At 52.1% G+C, this 18,683-nt stretch overlaps 1 protein-coding gene across 5 annotated transcripts; it reads right to left on the bottom strand.

Annotated features, from left to right (window-relative positions):
* Positions 1-956: 956 nt before the first annotated feature.
* On the bottom strand, positions 957-18,270 carry ZNF746 (zinc finger protein 746). Of its 5 annotated transcripts, XM_036863458.1 has the most exons (9): positions 18,043-18,196; positions 17,483-17,672; positions 15,887-16,030; positions 14,792-15,091; positions 14,587-14,668; positions 13,468-13,581; positions 5,376-5,567; positions 4,753-4,878; positions 957-3,601 (listed from the first exon to the last, which is right to left on the bottom strand). In XM_036863458.1, the coding sequence occupies exons 4-9, from the start codon at positions 15,074-15,076 to the stop codon at positions 2,547-2,549; spliced, it is 1,854 nt and encodes a 617-aa protein (XP_036719353.1). In that variant the 5' UTR covers positions 15,077-15,091; positions 15,887-16,030; positions 17,483-17,672; positions 18,043-18,196; the 3' UTR covers positions 957-2,546. The 5 variants fall into 5 exon arrangements, with proteins under 5 accessions (XP_036719353.1, XP_036719355.1, XP_036719354.1 ...); XM_036863460.1 differs by lacking the exon at positions 15,887-16,030; XM_036863459.1 differs by lacking the exon at positions 17,483-17,672 and having other exon boundaries at positions 18,043-18,195.
* Positions 18,271-18,683: the final 413 nt, after the last annotated feature.

Genomic DNA, 18,683 nt, shown 5'->3' with positions numbered 1-18,683 from the left:
GCCCTCTGTCTTGGAGAGCACCCGAGCCAGACCTTAGGAGTCATCCTTTCATGGGCCACGGATGGGGTTCTGGCATGACACGCAGGCAGCGTGTGGGTGTGAGAATGCATGTGAGGACAGGCGAGGGTGTGGTGGAGGAGGAGCACCCCCAGCTGGGCAGACACCAGATGCGTCCCGGTTGACTTCCAAGCACTAGAGACATGTCCAGTGGGGGCGGGGGACCGGAAGCACAGAAGAGAGGTCAGGGCTGCTGAGAAGGAATGAGATGCCATGGCCTGTTCCCGCCATCTCACGATGGGCCTGGATGAGAGCCGCTCCCCTTCCTTCTCCGCGTCCCACTCCCACGCCTTCCGTGGCAAATTCGAGTGGATTTTTTAATTTTACATTTTCATTTTCTTAAAAAGACAATGATCAAAACAAAAGAGACTGAAAACAAAACCTGAGCTAGAACGTTAACAAGCGTTAACTCTAGTTGGTGGGAATACGGGTGTCAGCTGGCCTGGCTCAAATGCCATTGGAGGGACTTCACTCCAAGACCAGGGTTACAGCCACTGCAGGCATCCTGGATCCTTTCTTGGCCTCTGCCCAGCCAAGAAAAGATGCAAAGAGAAAACATCCAGCTTCAGTTTTTCTTTGATACCCTGCAATTTTTTCTTCCTATCTTCATGTACATGATCTCATATTAAACTAAATGACAAAAACCATGACTATATTCTGAAGCGAGGTGACTGGATGTGGTTTTATTTTCCCTCCAGGTGTCGGTTTTATCTCCACAGAGTCAAACTTCTCTGGATTCTCCCATCCCAGCTCTCAGGGACAGTTGCCTCCCTGGGTCCAAGGCCACCCTGAGCAGGAGGAGGGCGCAGAGAAAGCCGACCGCACCGCTGCCTCGGGGGATGCGTGTAGTGGCACCAGCGCCAAAGACACGGGTCTAAGAACAGAACCCACCAAACCGCCTTGGTGCTGGTTAGGTTTTATTTTAACAGGATGTTTCCTCTTCATTTGTTTCTCAAAATATCAGTTATATCAATATTAGAAGTGTAAACTGGTACAAAATATACAGTACATAGAAACAATCTTAACTAGTCTATTGCCTAATAAAAGTACGCACAAGGGAGCTGAATGAACAGAAGCGATGGTCTCCCCCCTCGGGAAACAAGTTCCCCAGAGGACAAGGAACCAGCATCTGCTTCAACAAAACGGGAATGGATTCTCGTGTGGCAGGGACAGCATTGGGGTGGAATCAAGAAACCTTGGCCCATTTCTAATTCCACCTTCAAGATGTCAGCCAGGGAACGAGCAAGCCCTGCCCCTGGCCCAGCCCCTCAGCCCCGACCCCTCCCGGGGGAGAGCGCCCACTGGCCACCAAGGCCGCCACTTGGCTAAAGCTTGACGCCTGATGATTTTGCTCAGGCAGATGTGGGGCAAATCTTTTAAGAGGGCAAAATGAAAAGCTTTCCTCCCCCAAACTGATGCTCCAGAAGGACGAGCCAAGTCTGTCCTGAGCCTCTTCCCAACTGTCTGCACTCATCGTGCACACGGGGTGCGAGGCTGAGATGGGTCCCCTCTGAGTAGCTTATTGCCTCATCTCTCACAGGAAAGGATGCTCGTCCGGCGTGCTTCACTAGGGCACAGTAACCATCAAATGAGGTTCCGTGCGAAAGCGTCTGGACAGCGAGAAGACACACCACACCAAGAGAAAAGGAAACGACCATCTGGCTGGAGCAGAGGACAGCCCCTCCCCTGGAGGGGTCGGCAGGCGAGGCTCTGTTCCCGGCTCTGCTTCCGCTGCCCCTGCCTCACGTCTGCACACCTAACGGTGCTTCCGGACAACTCTCCTTTACGAGGCCCAGGAGCCACGTACCGGGGCGGGGTGGGGGGAGCGGCACGGGGTCTGCGCAGGGCCGGCACTTGTGCAGAGCCTTTGCGCATGAGAGGCCAGTGCTGAGAGACGCCGGGCTGCCCCTTCTCAGGCCTCCTGCCCGCGAGCGGAGACTGGGCTTCCACGGCGCCCGGCTGGCCTTACTTCCCTGCCCGGCCCTGGGCAGAGCCGCGTCTCCGCTCCCCTGGGGCTGTGTGCAGAGACCGGCCCATCCCTAGCGGTCACTGAGGCCAGGGAGGTCCAGGTCCCTCCTCACCCGCGACCCCAGCCAGCCAAGCTTCCGTCACACCCTCTGTCAGGCTTGGTAAGGACACAGCCCACAACACACACACGCACTCCAGAAACCAAAGGTACACTATAAAGTTTAAACTGGTGCTACTGCTATTTTCCGGCTTTTTCTTCAAGAATTAAAAAAAACAAAAGAGTTTCGTAATTAAATTACTTAAACTTCTATGCTGCTCAGTTTCACAATCAGAGAATTCTACTTTGTTTAGAGGTGGAAGCTGCACTGTCTGATAGTTTCTCCTGCTCCAGTGATCGGTTCAGCAACTGGGAATCTGGTTCTCCCCCGGGCTCCGTTCCGCCTCGAAGCTTTTCGCACCACCCCGCTGTCTGGAGAAGCGCCTCTTTACACTTGGGCCTGCGGGGGTCGCCCGCGGGGGCCTCACAGGTCCCCGCCGTCGGTGGGTCCCAGGACACTCAGGCCACAAGTCCAGTCGGTCACGAGGTCCGTGGAGGCCAAGGGTCCTTTGGAGGCGGGGCTCTTGAAGGGGTCGGGGGGCGCGGCGGGCAGCGGCGGCAGGGGCTGGCCGCGGGCCGGCTTGGCGCCCGCCGCGTGGTTGCGCTGGTGCTTGCGGAGGTGGTCCTTGCGGATGAAGCTCTTGCCGCACACGGTGCAGGTGAAGGGCCGCACGCCCGTGTGCGTGCGGTAGTGGTCGATGAGCTTGGAGCGCTCGGTGAAGCGCTTCTCGCACTCGGTGCAGGGGAAGGGCCGCTCGCCCGTGTGCAGCATGCGGTGCCGGATGAGGTGCGCCGGCCGCGTGAAGCAGCGCCCGCACTCGCCGCACCGCAAGCCGCTGCCGTCCCGCGCGCCGCCCGCCGCCCCCGGCGCCCCGTCGGGCGGCCCCCCGCAGCTGCGCTGGTGCGCGCTCAGGCTGACCTGCAGCTGGAAGCTCTTCCCGCACGCGGCGCACGTGAACGGCCGCCCCCCCGGGGGGGCCGCCGGGTGTTTCTTCAGGCCCGGCTTGTGGCCGAAGCCTTTGGTCCGGCCGGGGTACTTGCAGGGGTCGCTGAAGGGTCTCGGGGCCTGGCCGGGGTCCAGCACGGCCTCTCCGTTGTCAGGCGTGGAGTAGGGCAGACCCTCAGGCCCGGTCCTCGGGTTCAGGCCCGCGGGAGGCTTACACCTGAAATTCCAGCCCCACCGGACCCCCCCGAAGAGCCAGTCCCCTGGAGGGGTCTCGTCCTGGGTCACCGCGGGGCTGGGCTCGCCCAGCTCGCGCTCGGGCCGGGCGGGCTCTCTCAGCCCCAGCACGGCGTCCTGGCTGGGGAAGGAGCTGCCCTGGCTCTCCCAGGCTCCTTCCTGGACAGGACTAGGGAAGAACCTTGTGGCTTGGCCTGGTCCGAACAGGGTCGCGTGGGCTTCTAGGTCAGTAGGATGCACTGGTGTGGCCACTACCTCCTCTTCCTGGACTTCGGTTTTTATCACAATCTTTACATCTGCTGAGAAAGACAGAAAGACCAGGTATCATTCTGTCCCCTCCCCGCTTAGAAAGGGAAGATCTTCCATCGGGACATTTGGCCCAACTATGGCCACTCTGAGCCCTAGTCTCGAAGCCTCTGGATCCAACCAGTTCAGCAGAGATGCCCCAGGTGGTCAGGTGGCTGCCTCAAACCGTGGGTGAGGACATCGTGTTCCAGACCTTCACCACAGGTAAAGCAACCAACCTATCTGCTCCCCTTGTTCTAGAACCTTCCCCACAGGAGAGCAACCATTGCATCTGCTCACCGCGTTCCACTTTCACTTTGGCTCTTAAGGCTAAACATGAAGTTATGCCAAGGACGGAGCTCTGACCACTGGTGGCAATGCACCCGAGGGGCAGGAGCACAGAGCTGGGCTCAGGTGGATCTGAGCCTGGAACGTGGCTCCCCGCAGAGCAGCGGTGACCTCAGGCAAGCTCCTGTGTGAATACCGTTTCACAGGGTTGCATGAAGTTTAAACCACACAGCACATGTGAAAGCACTTAGCATGCTGTTTTGCATGCAGCAAGCATTCAGTAAATGCAGCCAGCTAGCTAATGATAAAAATATTAGTGTAGTAGTAAAAATGTGTTTGATTTTACGTAAATGTACTTGAATTTCATACCCTAGAGTTTTATATCAGGGATCTAGGCTTTTAGCACAGTTTTGCAGGGCCAAAATATGACAGAAATTATTACTTAAAGTAACAGATAACTGGCTTTCAAAACAGAAGTAGAAAACTAATACATAAATGTGGCAGTTCCTCCCAGTTCGGGCCTGTGGACACCTGTCTTTGGTAGTGCTGATATCTAAGAAGCGGTTCTAGTTGGGTTTGGGTTTTTCCAGGTCAGAGAGGAGCCAGGGTTGCTGAGTCTGGGCAAGAGGTACATCCTCTTAAGGGTTCAGCTTGTCAGGATTGACTGCTTAACACAAGAAAGGAACTGTGGGAAAATGGGCCGTCTCAAGAAAGACTGTTCAAGCCTGAGAATCTAGAAGGAGAAAAAGGACAGACTGTACAGAGTGTTCACATCACCGGCACCTAAATGCCTGCTGGCTGGACCATCAGGGGCCACGGCTGAGGCAGCCTCCGGGGCAGACACGAGCCCTTCCAGTTCTCCCTCCGCACCCCGTACCTTCCGTGGAGGCGGCCGTGCTGAGCTTCAGCGACCCGTCCGAGCAGGCGGAGGAGGGGTGGTGGGGAGGGAGATCCGCCTGCCAGGAGGTGGGCGGGATAGTGGTTGAGAAGTTGGAGTGGACGCCTGCAGTGGAGAGAGAGCAGAGCCGGTGGGTTAGGAAAAGAAGTGGGCAGACCCCGTGGGAGAGGCGGAGCAGCTGCCCCGAGACCCCACCGGTGACTCTCCTGCCCGAGCACAACGACCCCCACCTCTCCTGAACCAGTTCGCTTCTGTCCCCTTCTCTGAGGCACCAGGAAGCTCAGACGTCACTCTCTTGTCATACAGCCCCTCTTTAATAGGAGGCAGCTGGTGACTTAAATGTCCAGGGCTGGGGCAGGAAGACCAGGAGGGGGCTGGCAAGAGTGAGGCAGAGGAATACCAGGACAAGAGCATCATGGAACCCAGAGGGACCGGCAAGATGTCCTTTGGGGCAACCCCTGCCACAAGGTGGGAAATCTTCTAAACTAGTCAGGCCGGAGCCCACAGCCCCCCGCAATGCTTGCAGGAACTCCTTCTCCCAGGTCCTGCCCTCAGTCCCTGCATCTGGTTCGTGCCGTCTGCTCCCAGCCTCAGCCACTCACCAGAGGCAGCGTCGGTAGAGACGTCTCCTGCTCCGGAGTCCAGCTGGCTGAGGCCCCACGGCTCCTCCCCGATGTCTGGCTGTCCGGCTGCCCACGCCTCCACGCCTAGAGTCTGCTGCTCCTGGAGCTGGAGCTCACCTTCTTGCTTGATCTGCATTAAGAGGTCGGGGGCAGGAACGGGGGGCCCCGAGCCTGAGAAAAAGAGAGTGCGTGAGTGACAGCATCAGGGGCCCTGGGGGGGACACACGTCCAGCCAAGGAAAGGCACACGGGGCCTTGCAAAGGTCAAACAGCAAAAGAGCCCGGTGGAAAGGGAAGGCAAGAGCTCAAACAGGGACTGCGGGGCCTTCCAGGCAAAGCATGTGGCCACATGGTATTGAGCACACGGGTCAGGCAGGGACAAGTGAGGAATACAAAACGCATTCTCAGGGCTGGATCTCTGGTCCCTGGGCAAGACTGTGCTGCCCTAGGGAGGTCCTGCTCTCACTTTAAACACAGAAATGCTAGATAAAATCTACCCCCGTCCCCAAAACCTTACCCCTACACATGTATTTACGTGAGCACTAAAGAAAGATTCCAGATATAAGAATCAAAGAAAAAACACAAAGTCAAATCAAGAGTTTGAGCAGGAGCCAAGGAGAGTTGTTGAAACAGGATGCAGGCCTTAGGGGCTGGGCTTGGATGTCCAAGTGAGGTGAGAGCAGAGCTGAGCTGCGTGCATCAGCCGGGAGCCGTGAGGCTCTGTCCCATCAGGTGGATGGGGACTAAAACTCCGTCCACCTAGGGGCACAATAAGGAAGCTGCGTCTTGTCCAGGGCCGTGGATGGAAAAGCCACCCGTAATAAATGAGATTCCCGTGTCCACACGAACTTCATACTAACCACGTGGTGCAGCTGAGAAAAGCTGAGAAATTCACAGAAAAATTGGCTGAGAACCACGGCAACCCAGGAGGCCCCCGAACAGAGGCAAGTGCAAACCTGCCTATAGGGGCACACCCACAAGGCAGGCCTTAAGGGGCCCCTACTAAAAGGCTAAACTTACGAACCAGAAGAGGAGCCAAATGCCATGAGAGCCATGGCAGAACTCACTCCCACAAACTACAGAAAAAGAATAGGCTGAAGGATACAGTAGCATAAGTATGTTTAAAATATTCAAAGAAATAAAGGAAGGAACAGAATCTGTAAGGCAAGAACAGGAAATTATTTTTAAAAAGGCAGATGTGAAAGAGAACCAAATAGACATTCTAGAAATGACAAAAGCAGTCATGGAAATAAAAAATACAGTGGCTGGCTTAACAACAGAATGAACACAGTTGCAGAGAAAATTAGTGACTTAGAAGATGGATCTGGGGATACAATCCAGAGTACAACACTGAGAGATAAAGAAATGAAAATATGAAAGAGAAGCTGAGACACGGAGGATTAAACGAGAAGTTGCAACATATGCTGGCAGAAATCCCAGAAGGAGGGAATGAGAAATGGATACATGGCAACAGGTAAAGAAATAATGGCTGAGAATTTTCCAAAATTGAAGGCATGGTGAGCCCATGGTTTGAAGGAAAACACCACTTCCTAAGTAGGAAATAAAAAAGAATATAAACCTAGACAATATTCATGTGAAATGGAACAGCAAAGACAAAGAGAAAATCTTAAAAGGCACCAGAGAGAAAAGAATGACATTCAGACTGAAAGCAGATTTCTATCAGCAAGTACGATGTCAGAAGATAATATTTTCAAAATGCTGAGGGAAAATAGCTGTCAAAATGAGGCTAGTATAATTCTCATTGCACAAACTAGAGAACAGTATATGAAAAAATTTATAAAATGATCATTTATGAACAGGGATGCAAAGATTCTAAATGAAAGAAATACAAATCAAATCCAGTAATATGTTTTCAAAAAAGAAAAAGAGACAATACATTATGAACAAACTGGGTTTATCCTGAGAGCTCAAGGATAAGCTACCCCTGGACGATACAGTAACACAACTCACAAACAGATTAATGGAGAAAACAATAGTCATCTCAACAGACACAGAAGCAGCATTCAACTCTTCTATTTCTGGCATATGGCTGGCTAACTGTGCAGAGAAACTCCTCTCGATATGGACTATCTAAAAATGACGGGTAAAGTACGAAAACACCAACATTTTAAGCATGGATGACCCTAAGAAAGCCTAAGTCAACCATGGTAAACTGTCGTGCATCTCCCACTCCCCTACTGCTGGGCTACAATGGACTGTGCACACCTGGGGCAGACAGATGTGAGAAGCCTAGTGCTTAAGCAGGGTGGAAGGTTGGGCTGGAGACCCCTCACCACCACCACACACATAAACCTGGGACCCAAGAGCAATGTTCCCAGTGCACTAAACATAAAACAAAGGTGAAAACCTGCCCTGTGAAAGGCAACTGCCCATTCTGGCCTTTGGTCTTAGCTGAGTCGGGAGAACAGTCTCCCCTGGGAGTTGACACCCCCAGTTTGGCTGGTGCTCCAAACTAATTAAAAATAATAACAGTTTAAGGAGGAAAAAAATCTAAATGAGTAATTCTCAAGGGAGGAGTGGGAAAAAGAAAAAGAAATACAGAAAAGGCAGGGCTACGGTCTCGCAGCACAATTTAAGACGGTGGCTAAGAATCCAAACACCCTAGCGGCCACGGTCAATGTGAATGATCTAGACCAGCGCCGTGCAACAGAGATCAAGGTGGGCCACGTATCTAATTTTAGGTTTGATAGTAGCTACCTTAGAAAAGTAAAAAGAAACAGGTGAAATAATTTTAGCAATACTTTTTTTAACCCGATATATCCAAATATATCCAAAGTATTCACTTAGACATATACGTATTTCATCCTTTTAAGTGCTCAATAGTCACATGTGGCTGGTGCCTACTGTTCTGGACATTTCACACGTAAGGACGAGCAGACTAAAAACAAGTAAGAAACTCAGCTATGTGCTGTTTACAGGAGACACACCTGAAACAGAAGGGTGCAAAAGCAGTGTGAGACAATAAAAGATATACTAAGTCAAATAAACGATTAAAAACAAAAAGATGTGGTTATACCGTATCAGATGAAATAGACTTAAAAAGAAAAATATCCATAGAAATAAAAAAGAATCACTGCACAATGGTAAATTGACCAGAAAGATAAAATAATTCTATGATTTAAATCGAATAACATAGCTTCAAAATAATAAAGCAAAACTGACAGAACTCCAGGAGAAATGAACAAATCCACCTCCTCTGTGGGCAACTGACATACCATTTTCCATAACTGGTAAACCAAGCCAACCAAAGATTATAGGATCTGAACAACACTATTAACAAACTGACCAAATGGACATAAGCATAACTTAAAGACAAGGAAAACACAAGATTCTCAAGCCATACAAAACATTAAGAAAAAATGAATACTTTCTAGGCCATAAAACAAACTTTAATAAATTTTAAAAGATTAGTATTTTACACATCTATTTTCTAACTATAACACCATTTAGAAATCAATAACAGATATCCTCAAACTCCCCATATATACTAAAATTAAAATATATATATATATATATATATATATGCTTTCTAAATAATCCAAGGCTCTAAGGACAAATCACAATGAAAATGGAAGCTATTTGGAACCCAATGCTAATGAAAAAATTATCAAAATGTGTGTCTGCATCTACATGGTACTTAGAGGAAAGTTTGTAGCCTCATATGTTTATATTAAAAAAGAGGAAACAGGTTGAAAATTAATAGGTCAAGCAGTCAATGCAAGATGTTAGAAAGTACCAACAATAAAATAAAAGCAATAAAAATAAAAAGAAAGGAAATACTATGAGAGTGTAAATTAATAAAAGAAGAAACAAAGAACACAGAGAAGCAAAAGTTGGTTCTTTGGAAAGGATATTAACCAATACATCTCTAGCAAGATTACCAAGAGAAAGGAGAAAAGCACCAATAACCAACATGAAGAATGAAAAAGGGACATAATTATAGATGTAGCTGAGATTAAAAAATAGAATATTATGAATGTTATTCCAAGAAATTTGAAACCTCTGGGGAAATGAACAAATTCCTTAGAAAAACTAGAACTTGCCAAAACTGAATAAAGAAGGTCCTATAACTATTAAAGAACTTAAATCAGTAGACAAAAATCTCCCCCATGAAGAAAAACATTCAAAGAATAGATAATTCCAATATTATACAAACTCTCTGAGCAAATAAAAACAGAGGGAATACATCATAACATATCTTTAATATCAAAACCAGCCACAGACAGTCTGAGAAAGGAAAAGTATAGGCCAGTCTCACTCATGAACAAAGATTCAAAAATCCTAAACAAAATAATTAGCATATTAAGTCCAGCAATGTATATAAAGGATCATGACTAAGTTAGGTTTTTTCCCCAAAATTGCAAGATTGGTTCAACATGAGAAAATGACATAATTTACCATACCAGCAGGTTAAAGAAGAAAAATCATATAATCATCTCAATAGATACCAAAATAGCATTCCATAAAAATTCAACAGTGATTCCTGTTAGAAACATCTAGTCAACCAGACATGTACAAAACTCTTTTAACCTGATAAATAGCACTGATCAAAAAACTTTTAACAAATATTAGACTCAATGTGAAAAGTTAAAAAGTATCTTCTTTAACATCATGAACCAATAAGATGACCTGTTGTCATCACTTCTATTTAAGGATTTTCTGGGAGTTCTCAGCCAGCACAATAAAACAAGAGAAAACCAAATCATAAAGATTTGAAACGAAACAAAAAATTCTTATTACTCATAGGCGATATGATTATCTTTTCAGAAAACCCGAGACTCATCAGACAATTATTGCAAAAGTTATTAGTACCAATGAGAATTTTGGCAAGGTTCCTAGATAGATATATCGATAAATAAAAGACAATTGCATTTTTGTCTACTCTTAGGGTTTTAAGGGAGCCTGGCAATTACCATTTTTCTTCCCTGTCATGGATCTTAACAATTAGAGAAATAAAACAAAACAGGAAGGCTGGTGAGGGTAAACTCTTTTTATTACTGATAAATGAGGATGCATTTTATGCAAGGGGGGGTCCTCAGCACTGACCCTGGATCAGGAAGTCACCCTGGACCATGGTGAAGGAGGCTTTCCCCAGCAGAGCAGCAGAGACTGTCTGTCCCTGGGGGCAGCCAGCTGCCCAGGGGAAGAAGGTTGGGCAAGGACTGTGCTTGTCCAATTCTTGCTCCCAAACTCCCCGATGAGGTGCATCCCTGGTGGCACCCCTGGTGGGGTGCCTAACTGGATGGGAGAGAACGGGATGTTACATAACTGAGCCCCTGTCACAGGAGAAAAAGCACCAGGAAAGGGTGCTCCCTGCCCCCAAGACCCCAGCACACACCAGCAACAAACAGAAAAAGGCACCACTGACAACAGCAATGTAAAAAATGCAAAGGACGGAGGAATATAGCTAACAAAAAAATGTACAAGGCCTTGTTTGAAGAAAGTTATAAAACTTCACTGAGACGTTACAGATGAGATAAATGGAGTGACTTAACGATATTCACCCTTAATATAGTAGGGGGTCAATTCTCTCCAAAATGATTAATAGAATCAGTGCAATTCCAACCACAATCCCAACTGGATTTTTCATGGAATTTGATAAGGGAATTAGAGAGTTTACCTGAAAGAGCAAAGGAAAAGAAGACCCAGAGTGCCAGTGAGAAAGTAGGAGGGTCCCAGCCCCCCATGGCCATAAAAGTCTGTTCCAGATGGATTAAGAACTTGAACGTGAAAGGCAACAGTTTAGAAAAAATATAAGATGATGGACCTACGACCTTGAGGTAGGGGAAAATTTCTTAATTAAGGCATAAAAAGGACAAACCATAAAGGTAAAAAATTAGTCCAAGTAAGTTAAAATTAAAAGTATCTGTTCTTTAAAGCATACCACAAGTGGAGAAGATTTACACATACTCACAAAAAAAAAATTGATATTCAGAATAGAAGAGAACTCTTACAAATCAATATGTAAAGGGAAAACAAAAGAAAGATGGACAGAAGACATAAACAGGCATTTTATAGGAGAGGAAAGACAAGTGGTCCATAAACGTAGGCTCTAACATTCAATCTCATTAATTAGGAAAATGCACATTTTAAACTATAAATTTTAAACCATTTCACTCCCACCAGATGGGCAGAAATTAAAATGTGAGGCATTTCCAGGGCTGGTGAGGACGGGGTACAGCGGGGACCCTGGCGCTGCTGGTGGGTGCTGACTGGCACCACCACTTCAGAGCACACTGAGATGTTACCGGGAAAAGCTGAGCATGCACCTTCCTATGACCCAGCAGTTTCACACCCGGGCTCCTGCGTTCTGGGCCTGCAGCTGGAAGACGGAGGGCTCCCACTGCAGTGGGGAAGCCTGTGGAAGGAGCAGGTTCTGACGGGCAGATGAGGAGCTCGGGGAGGCACGTGCTCCAAACGGGCCGTCCGGCAGCTGTCCACGTGCAGACAGACCAGGCGGCGGGCGTGCAGGATTCGGGGCAGAGGTCCCGGTAGGAGTACCCACCGGGAGGGTGGAGTGTGGGCGCAGAGAGAGGAGGCAGAGGGCTGAGGGCACCCCAATGCTTAAAGATCAGAAAGGGCGGCAGGAAATAGCAAAGGAAAGGTGGGAGGAAAACCAGGAGAGGCTATATTGAGGAGCAACGACACCAGTGACACCAGCGCCCTCCAGGCAGGGAAAGAGGGTGAGGAAAGGGGAGGAAGCAGGTCTCCGCTGGGCAAGAATGGGTGGACAGCTGGGGAGGAGCCTGAGGACTGGTGGGCTTGCCGAGCACCCACTTCCCCAAGCACAGCTGGGAGGATTTAGGGGTTGAAGAGAAGTGGGAGAGGAGGTCTGACGAGCGGCTGTACGAAGCCCAGAGCGGGGGAGGGTGAGCCGGGGGTCCTGGCTTCTTGGACCGAGGTGGGCAGGGATGAAGGCCACCCAGGGTTCCCGCTGACGGGCTCAAGGCCGAGAGGGGAGCTGTGAGTGCCGGAGGGGAGGGCTGGGCAGGGACTCGCCAGAAGCCACCTCATTTCCAGGCTCCTATTCACTCTCATTATCGTGTATATTTATTACATCCAGGGAGGCCTCCACACGGATAGAATAAATACAATAAAACAAACCTACGGGGAACCTCCCACCCAACGTAAGCAGCTGGCAGCCCCACGTGTCATAACTATCTTTTCCATCCAGACAGCACTCTGCTCTAGTCAATTTCTAGCTTTCAGCACTGTCCCTGTTGACCTAAACTGGTGACTGATTTCTGAACACGGCCTGCCCCGGGTAGAGGGAAAATCTAACTGCGATGACACAGCAAACACGGAAGACACATTTTGTGAATCACAAATTAAACATATAAGACTTTTTAGTAACTTAGGTGTTCAGACGGAAGGGAAGCCCCAAGGCAGGGGGTGCAGACAAGGGGTCTTGGGAGCAGGTGGGCTTGAGCCTGCAGGGGCGGGGTCTCCCTGGTAAGTGACAGACCGTCGCTGACCCCCAGCCCAGCAAGGTCTTCCCGTCAGCCATTTGGCTTTTCTCATGTGTCTACCTGTCCTTTCCTTAACTTTCAAAGGTGCTGACTGGCCCAGGAAAACCTGAGACCGTAGTATCGGGTATCCAGATTCACCTTAAATAAATCAGTGACTCTAACCGTGTTGAAACGTGGTTAATGGGTTAATGTTCTGCGATTACTAATGGTTTTAAGTGAAATTTGGTTCTCTGGTGGAGGCAAGGCTGACTCTTTGTAAAGCTGTGAATGAATTAAATTTTGTCTTTATTATCTTCTACCTTCCTGTCTGTGTCCCCCTCCTTCTTCCCCTAATGCTGAGCCACTGGCACCACCTCTTTCCTAAAAGACTAGGTTTGCTGCCTGTTTCCACGCTGGGAAGTATTCCTGGAGTGTTAGCTGAACAGGCTATAGGTCATAATTCAACTATAAAAAAACTCAGGTTTAAAACATTGATGTTTTTCCTTGGCTCTCCCTGGAAAGAAGGTCACACCCTCCCTGGCCCTTTACTTTTGTTTCCATCTGATTGCCTGCTATGTCCCTAGCCTTCCCCCAACCCCTCACCTGGACTCGGGTCCACAGGAACATCTGGAACCTTGGGGCCAGCGCGCCGCCAGCTGCACGCCTCCTTCCCCTGTTCAATCTGGGAGAGGACCTCGGGCTTGGAGATGGCATAGTCTGGGGAAAGACAGAAGGGTTAGCTTTTGCCATGTTCCGTTCAGAGCTGGGGACAGGCAGCCTGGGAAACCAAGATGGCCTAGAAACTACACTTCTTGATTGGTAAAGGGCGGTGGTTCCCAACCCGTAGGCAGTTTTGCCTCCTAGGGGACATCTGTCAAAGTCTGAGACATTTTTGGTTGTCACGACTGGGGGCTGGGGGAGAGGTGCCACTGGCATCTGCTGGGAAGAGGCCAGGGACACTGCCGAACATCCTACGAGGCACAGGATGGCCCCCAAAACAAAGCCTCATCTGGCCCAAGATGCAGTGCTGAGCTGAAGACACTCTGGTATAGGGTCTCGAGGTTAAGAAGCCGTACGTTCCTGCAAACTGAAATAGAACCTCACACCCGCACCTGCTCCCAGCCTCATAACCATGCCTTTTTGCCTTCAGACCTGGGGTCACACAGATACCATCCCAAGAGGTAATAAGCCCAGAAGAAACAGTCCAGGCCTTCTTGGGGGTACTGCATGAAGGGAGCGACAGCAGGCCCAGGGTCTGGGGAAGCCTCCAGGTGTGAAGGCAGCGCTGGCTGGGAGAAGCATGGTCTGCCCACGTTCTCCGCCGACCCAGAGGAGCGACTCGGTCAAGGCCTCACGTCTCAGCAAGAGAAGGCGAGAGAAAAAGTCCTTCTCAAACCTGGGTTCATCATACTGGATCTGAGAGCGGTAGGGGCCTTCTCCACTCCAGGTCTCAGCAGGAGAACAGAAGCGGCTGTGCTCTGAGCCTGGTTAGGAGGGGGGCCACCATGCCTCCCGGTCTGGCACCCCGCGAACTTCACCAAGTAGAAGGCAGCTTTTGACTCCGTCACCCAGGGCTCATCCTTAGGAAGGGGAGGCGATAACCTTGCCCGGTCAAGGTTCCCAGTGATTTACATATCCTCGGGACAAAAGCCACCAGAAGGAAGAGAGAAGCTGAGGTCTCCCCAAATCACACGTAACCAAGGAACGAGTCTCACGCCTTACCCAGGGAGACCAGCGTCTCGTAGTTGCCCCGCATCACGTGCTTGTACAGCTCCTTCTGCCACTCATCCAGCTTGCCCCACTCCTGCTCAGAGAAATACACGGCCACATCATCGAAGGTCACGGGCACCCGGAACCACAGCGTCACGCACGCTCACCCGCACGCTGACGGGCACGGGCTGTCCCACCCCCCGCGCCCAGGGCTAACCTTGGGGGCCTCGCCCTTGCTGCCCGGGGGCAGCCGCAGGATCCAGAAGTTCCTGTTCCTCAGCAGGTTCTCCACGTTCTCCAGCCGCCTCTGCAGCAGCCCGTACTCCTGCAGCAGGGTCCCCAGCACGGCCCACTTGCCCTCCAGCTGGTTCCCCAGCTCCACGGCCGTCTTCTCGCAGTCGGCCAGCTTCTTCTCGGCCATCCCGGTTCGACCTTCTAGGGAAAGCAAGCGGGCAGCCTGCGATTCGATCTTCCTCTCCATGGCCTGAATTGTAGCTGCCATTGTCCACGGAGAAATCTTTCAGAAACAGAGAGGAGACCAGCATCAATCATCCCGCCCGCCGTGTTCCTTGAGCCCCTCTCTCCGAGGCATCGGGGAGCTGAGCGGGGAGCGCACGTGTGGGAAGTGGGGGTGTCCTGTGCCACACGCCAGATCTCGGCCTGGCGGTCAGCTCCTCTGGGCGGGTGCCCTCCCTCCAGGCCTCTGCAGCACTCCTTGCAGACCCCCATCAGGGCACTCGCCGCCCTATACAGTAACCTCCCGCATCCGCCTCTGCGAGCTCTCTGAAGGCACTGCTGCATCTTTTCACAGCACAGTGAGGGGACCGTGCTAGGCGCTCGGTGCAATTTTGCTAAATCAACAGTGACTTCGCACTGCTGGGGTGTTTTAATGGAGAAATAGTAAACTGCAGATTTACTAGAGCCCCACCAGCACCTCCCATCATAATTGCACAGGATCTGTCTACTGATGATGACCTAGCAAAAAAAACAGCTGGTTCACTGAAACGACACAAACACAAGCGCTGCTCAACTGCTTTATTAAAAAGCAACTCGTGTCTCTTTAATAAACATGCAAATCTGATGACTAATTCCTTTCCACCCCAGGACAATCTAATTTTGTCCAATTACCAGCCCCCTCAAACTAAAAATCACCATTACTGCAAATCTCCCCCAGCCAAGAGTTAGAGTTTTTGACAAAACACGAGCCCCTGCCCTTGTGAGACTGACTTTTTCTCTCACTGTTCCCACCCTTCCCAAGGGCCGAATTATGGTCTCAGACATTTTTGTCGCTGCCCCAGGATCAGTGACACACCTTACAGACTGGTGAGGAAGGTAAGACATATGCCGTAAGGTTAGACTTCTATATGGGCTGCAACCATCATAAACCGTCATTCCCCTGACTTGCCTGTCGCTGGACAGTTCACATCGTGGCTTAGATGACCGGCAGCTGGGGACACTGAGGCAAGGGCACATTTTGCTTTGGGTGGGGCTCGACCACTAGACCCCCCCCCCCCAACCCACATCTGAAGGTAGGACCCATGGGTCAGAGAGGAAGTCCTGATATTTATACCTTCTGGCAGCACCTGAGGATCAATGGTACCTTACAGCATTCTGAAAATTATTCCTAAACAAATGTTTGGTGACTATTTGCAAAATTAAAAAGTGCCTGGTAGGAACCAGTGCGGATTCATTTAGAGAAAGTCACTGAGAACTAGAACATGGGTGGATGCCTCAGAAAATAGTGACAGGAGAGTTTGAGCAGAGGCTGAAAAAACTGTCAAGGATGGAGCATCAGGGATTTTGTGGTTGTTTGGAAGGCAGCTGGATCAGATGACCTCTGACCTGAAGAAGGTAGGGCTTTAGCTGGGCCTCAAAGGATGCGGAGGAGCTGGATTGGCACAGAAACAACTAGATGTGGGACTCTTGCTCAAGAGGTAGGTGGTTCTGCTCTGAGGCTGCAAAGACTGCACTGGGCTGGCACCTTGGGCTGGCGCAGCCCTGCCCCTGGGCGCGAGGCCACGTTTCTTCCCTTCCCCTCACTCCTCCTCTCTCGATCAATCCCTGACATACGACCCCAGCCTCTAAACGTTTGCTTCAGAAGTGTCCTTTCACTTTATCGCCCAGCTCCCCATCCCCAGAAATCCCACTCGGCCTCCAAGAGCATCTGACTGCCATTATTATAATCTTTGTGTTGCAGGAAAAGGGCATCTGCATAAACTCCGACCTTATAAATAAAGCACACGCAGTTTTCTTACATTTTAACGGGGCCAGGGAGCCTCACGTGAGGCCTTCACACTATTTGGTGAGAGGTGGTGACTGTTTCTACTCAAGCCCAGCTCCTCACTAAATGTTGGTTGGACAAGATGGGGCTGGCCTCAGACTCCTGCCAGGGAAGCGTAAACTCTTCGCTTGAGAACAGCGGATGGGAAGAGAACTCCAAATCCTTCAATGGCTCCCCACCCATATGATGAAGTCCAGGCAGGCATTCAAACCCCTTCCAACTCTCCCTGCAGCCTCCTCTCCCCGTGCCTCCCTACCAAAACCATCTTTTCCAGGCAAACGACTTCTGTCTCCTCCTTGACCATGCCCGGCACTGCCTGCCAGTCTGTGTCCAAGCCTCCTCCCCACCTGAAAAGCTCCACGGGTCCAGCTCAGCCTGATGAAATCCTAGCCTTCCCAAAAAGCCCAGCTCAAATCACAGCAGCACGGGCCAGGAAGGTGCACGCACCTCTTTCTGCTTTGCTTTACCATCACCAGTGTACCTGTCTGCTTCCCCCAAAGCGCCAGTGTGTCCCAGCACACAGAGCGACCCTGTCTTTCCACACCTTTTCTAGCCGTGCGATCCTGGGCAAGTTAACTTCTCTAGGCCTCGGGTTTTTCTCTTTTATGACAGAGAATCAGAGCCTACCCCCTAGGTTTGCTGTGAGGACAAAATCACGCCTAACAGGGTTGGTGCCGTGCCTGCGTCCCTCTAGGAACCGGAGCAGCTGTCTTCCGCCCCGACCCCGAGCGAGCCGGGCACGCAGAGGGGCCTCGGTGCCAGCGGAATCGCCGCCGCTCGGGACGCCTCCCAGGTGCCACCAGGCCGCTGGGGGGAGCTGGGGGGAAGGGAACGCAAGGCTGAGCGGTGGGCAGAGAAAGGAGACGCGGGGTGGGGGGCGCGGAGACGAGGGGGCCAGCGGATGGGGCGGGGGCAGGAAGCCCCGGAGGGCAGCAGGAACTCGGCGTGGGGCGGCCTCTGGTGCGCGGACGGCCGGTCCCGCCCTGCTCAGGCTCGGACCGGAACGGGGGGCCTGGCCGGCGGGTGCCTAGGCCCCGGCGGACCCCGCGTCCCGCTCGCCGGAGCCCCAGGCCCGGCGGCCCGGCCCGGCCCCCGGAGTCCCTCCCTAGGGCCTGCGGCGCCGTGTGCTGGGCCCGGGCCGCCCGGGCCCCGAGTCCGCACGTCCGTGCGCGCGGGGCCGCCCTTACCGGAGCCGCGGCCGCCTCGGCCATGGCCCTGCGCTGTCCGGCTCGGCCCGGAGGAAGTCGCCGCCGCCGCCGCCGCCGCCGCGCGGCCCCACGCGAGCCGCCCCCGGCCTCTCCGCAGGCGGCGCCCGCCCGGCCCTGCCGTCCCCGCCCGCGTCGCCGCGCTCCTCGCTGGCCGGCCCGCGCCGCTCCGCCCGCAGACGCGCCGCCGCCGTCAGCGCCCGGCCGGTCCACACTGCATCCTGGGAGCCGGCGCAGGCCCGTGAGGCTTCCTGGAGGCAGCGCGGCCGCACAGCCCCACCTGCAGCCCGGAGAGGCGAACGGCAGGCGCGGCGCCCGCCCCGCCCCGCCCAGCCCCGCCCGGCGGCCCTTTGCCGCTGTGCCACCCGCCTGCCCGCCGAGCCCCGGACACTGCCCGGCCTGCCGGCCTCCCGACCCACCGAACCCCCGACCCGCCGACTCGCCGACCCACCCTGCCGCTGACCCGCCAACCCCCCGGCCCCTGATCCACCGGCCCGCCGATCCCCCTGGCCCCTTGATCTTACCGACCCACTGGCCTGCCACTCCGCCGACACCCCGATCCCCCGAGTCCCCGACCCCTAGGCCCACCGAACACGGCCGGGTGCGCGCTGAGTCGCCGCCCG

The sequence above is a fragment of the Balaenoptera musculus genome, chromosome 9 (genome assembly GCF_009873245.2).
Source record: "Balaenoptera musculus isolate JJ_BM4_2016_0621 chromosome 9, mBalMus1.pri.v3, whole genome shotgun sequence".
NCBI classification, from domain to species: domain Eukaryota; kingdom Metazoa; phylum Chordata; class Mammalia; order Artiodactyla; family Balaenopteridae; genus Balaenoptera; species Balaenoptera musculus.
Note: the sequence above shows the minus strand (reverse complement) of the source record. Positions and strands in the feature narration are given on the sequence as shown.

Excerpts from the sequence above, each read along its gene's own strand:
- ZNF746 (XM_036863456.1), bottom strand. The coding sequence starts at position 18,066 with ATGGCCGAGGCGGCCGCGGCTCCG. Across the intron at positions 4,879-5,375 it reads CTCTACCGACGCTGCCTCTG|GCGTCCACTCCAACTTCTCA; the intron begins GTGAGTGGCTGA and ends TCTCCACTGCAG. Across the intron at positions 3,602-4,752 it reads CACGGCCGCCTCCACGGAAG|CAGATGTAAAGATTGTGATA; the intron begins GTACGGGGTGCG and ends TGTCTTTCTCAG.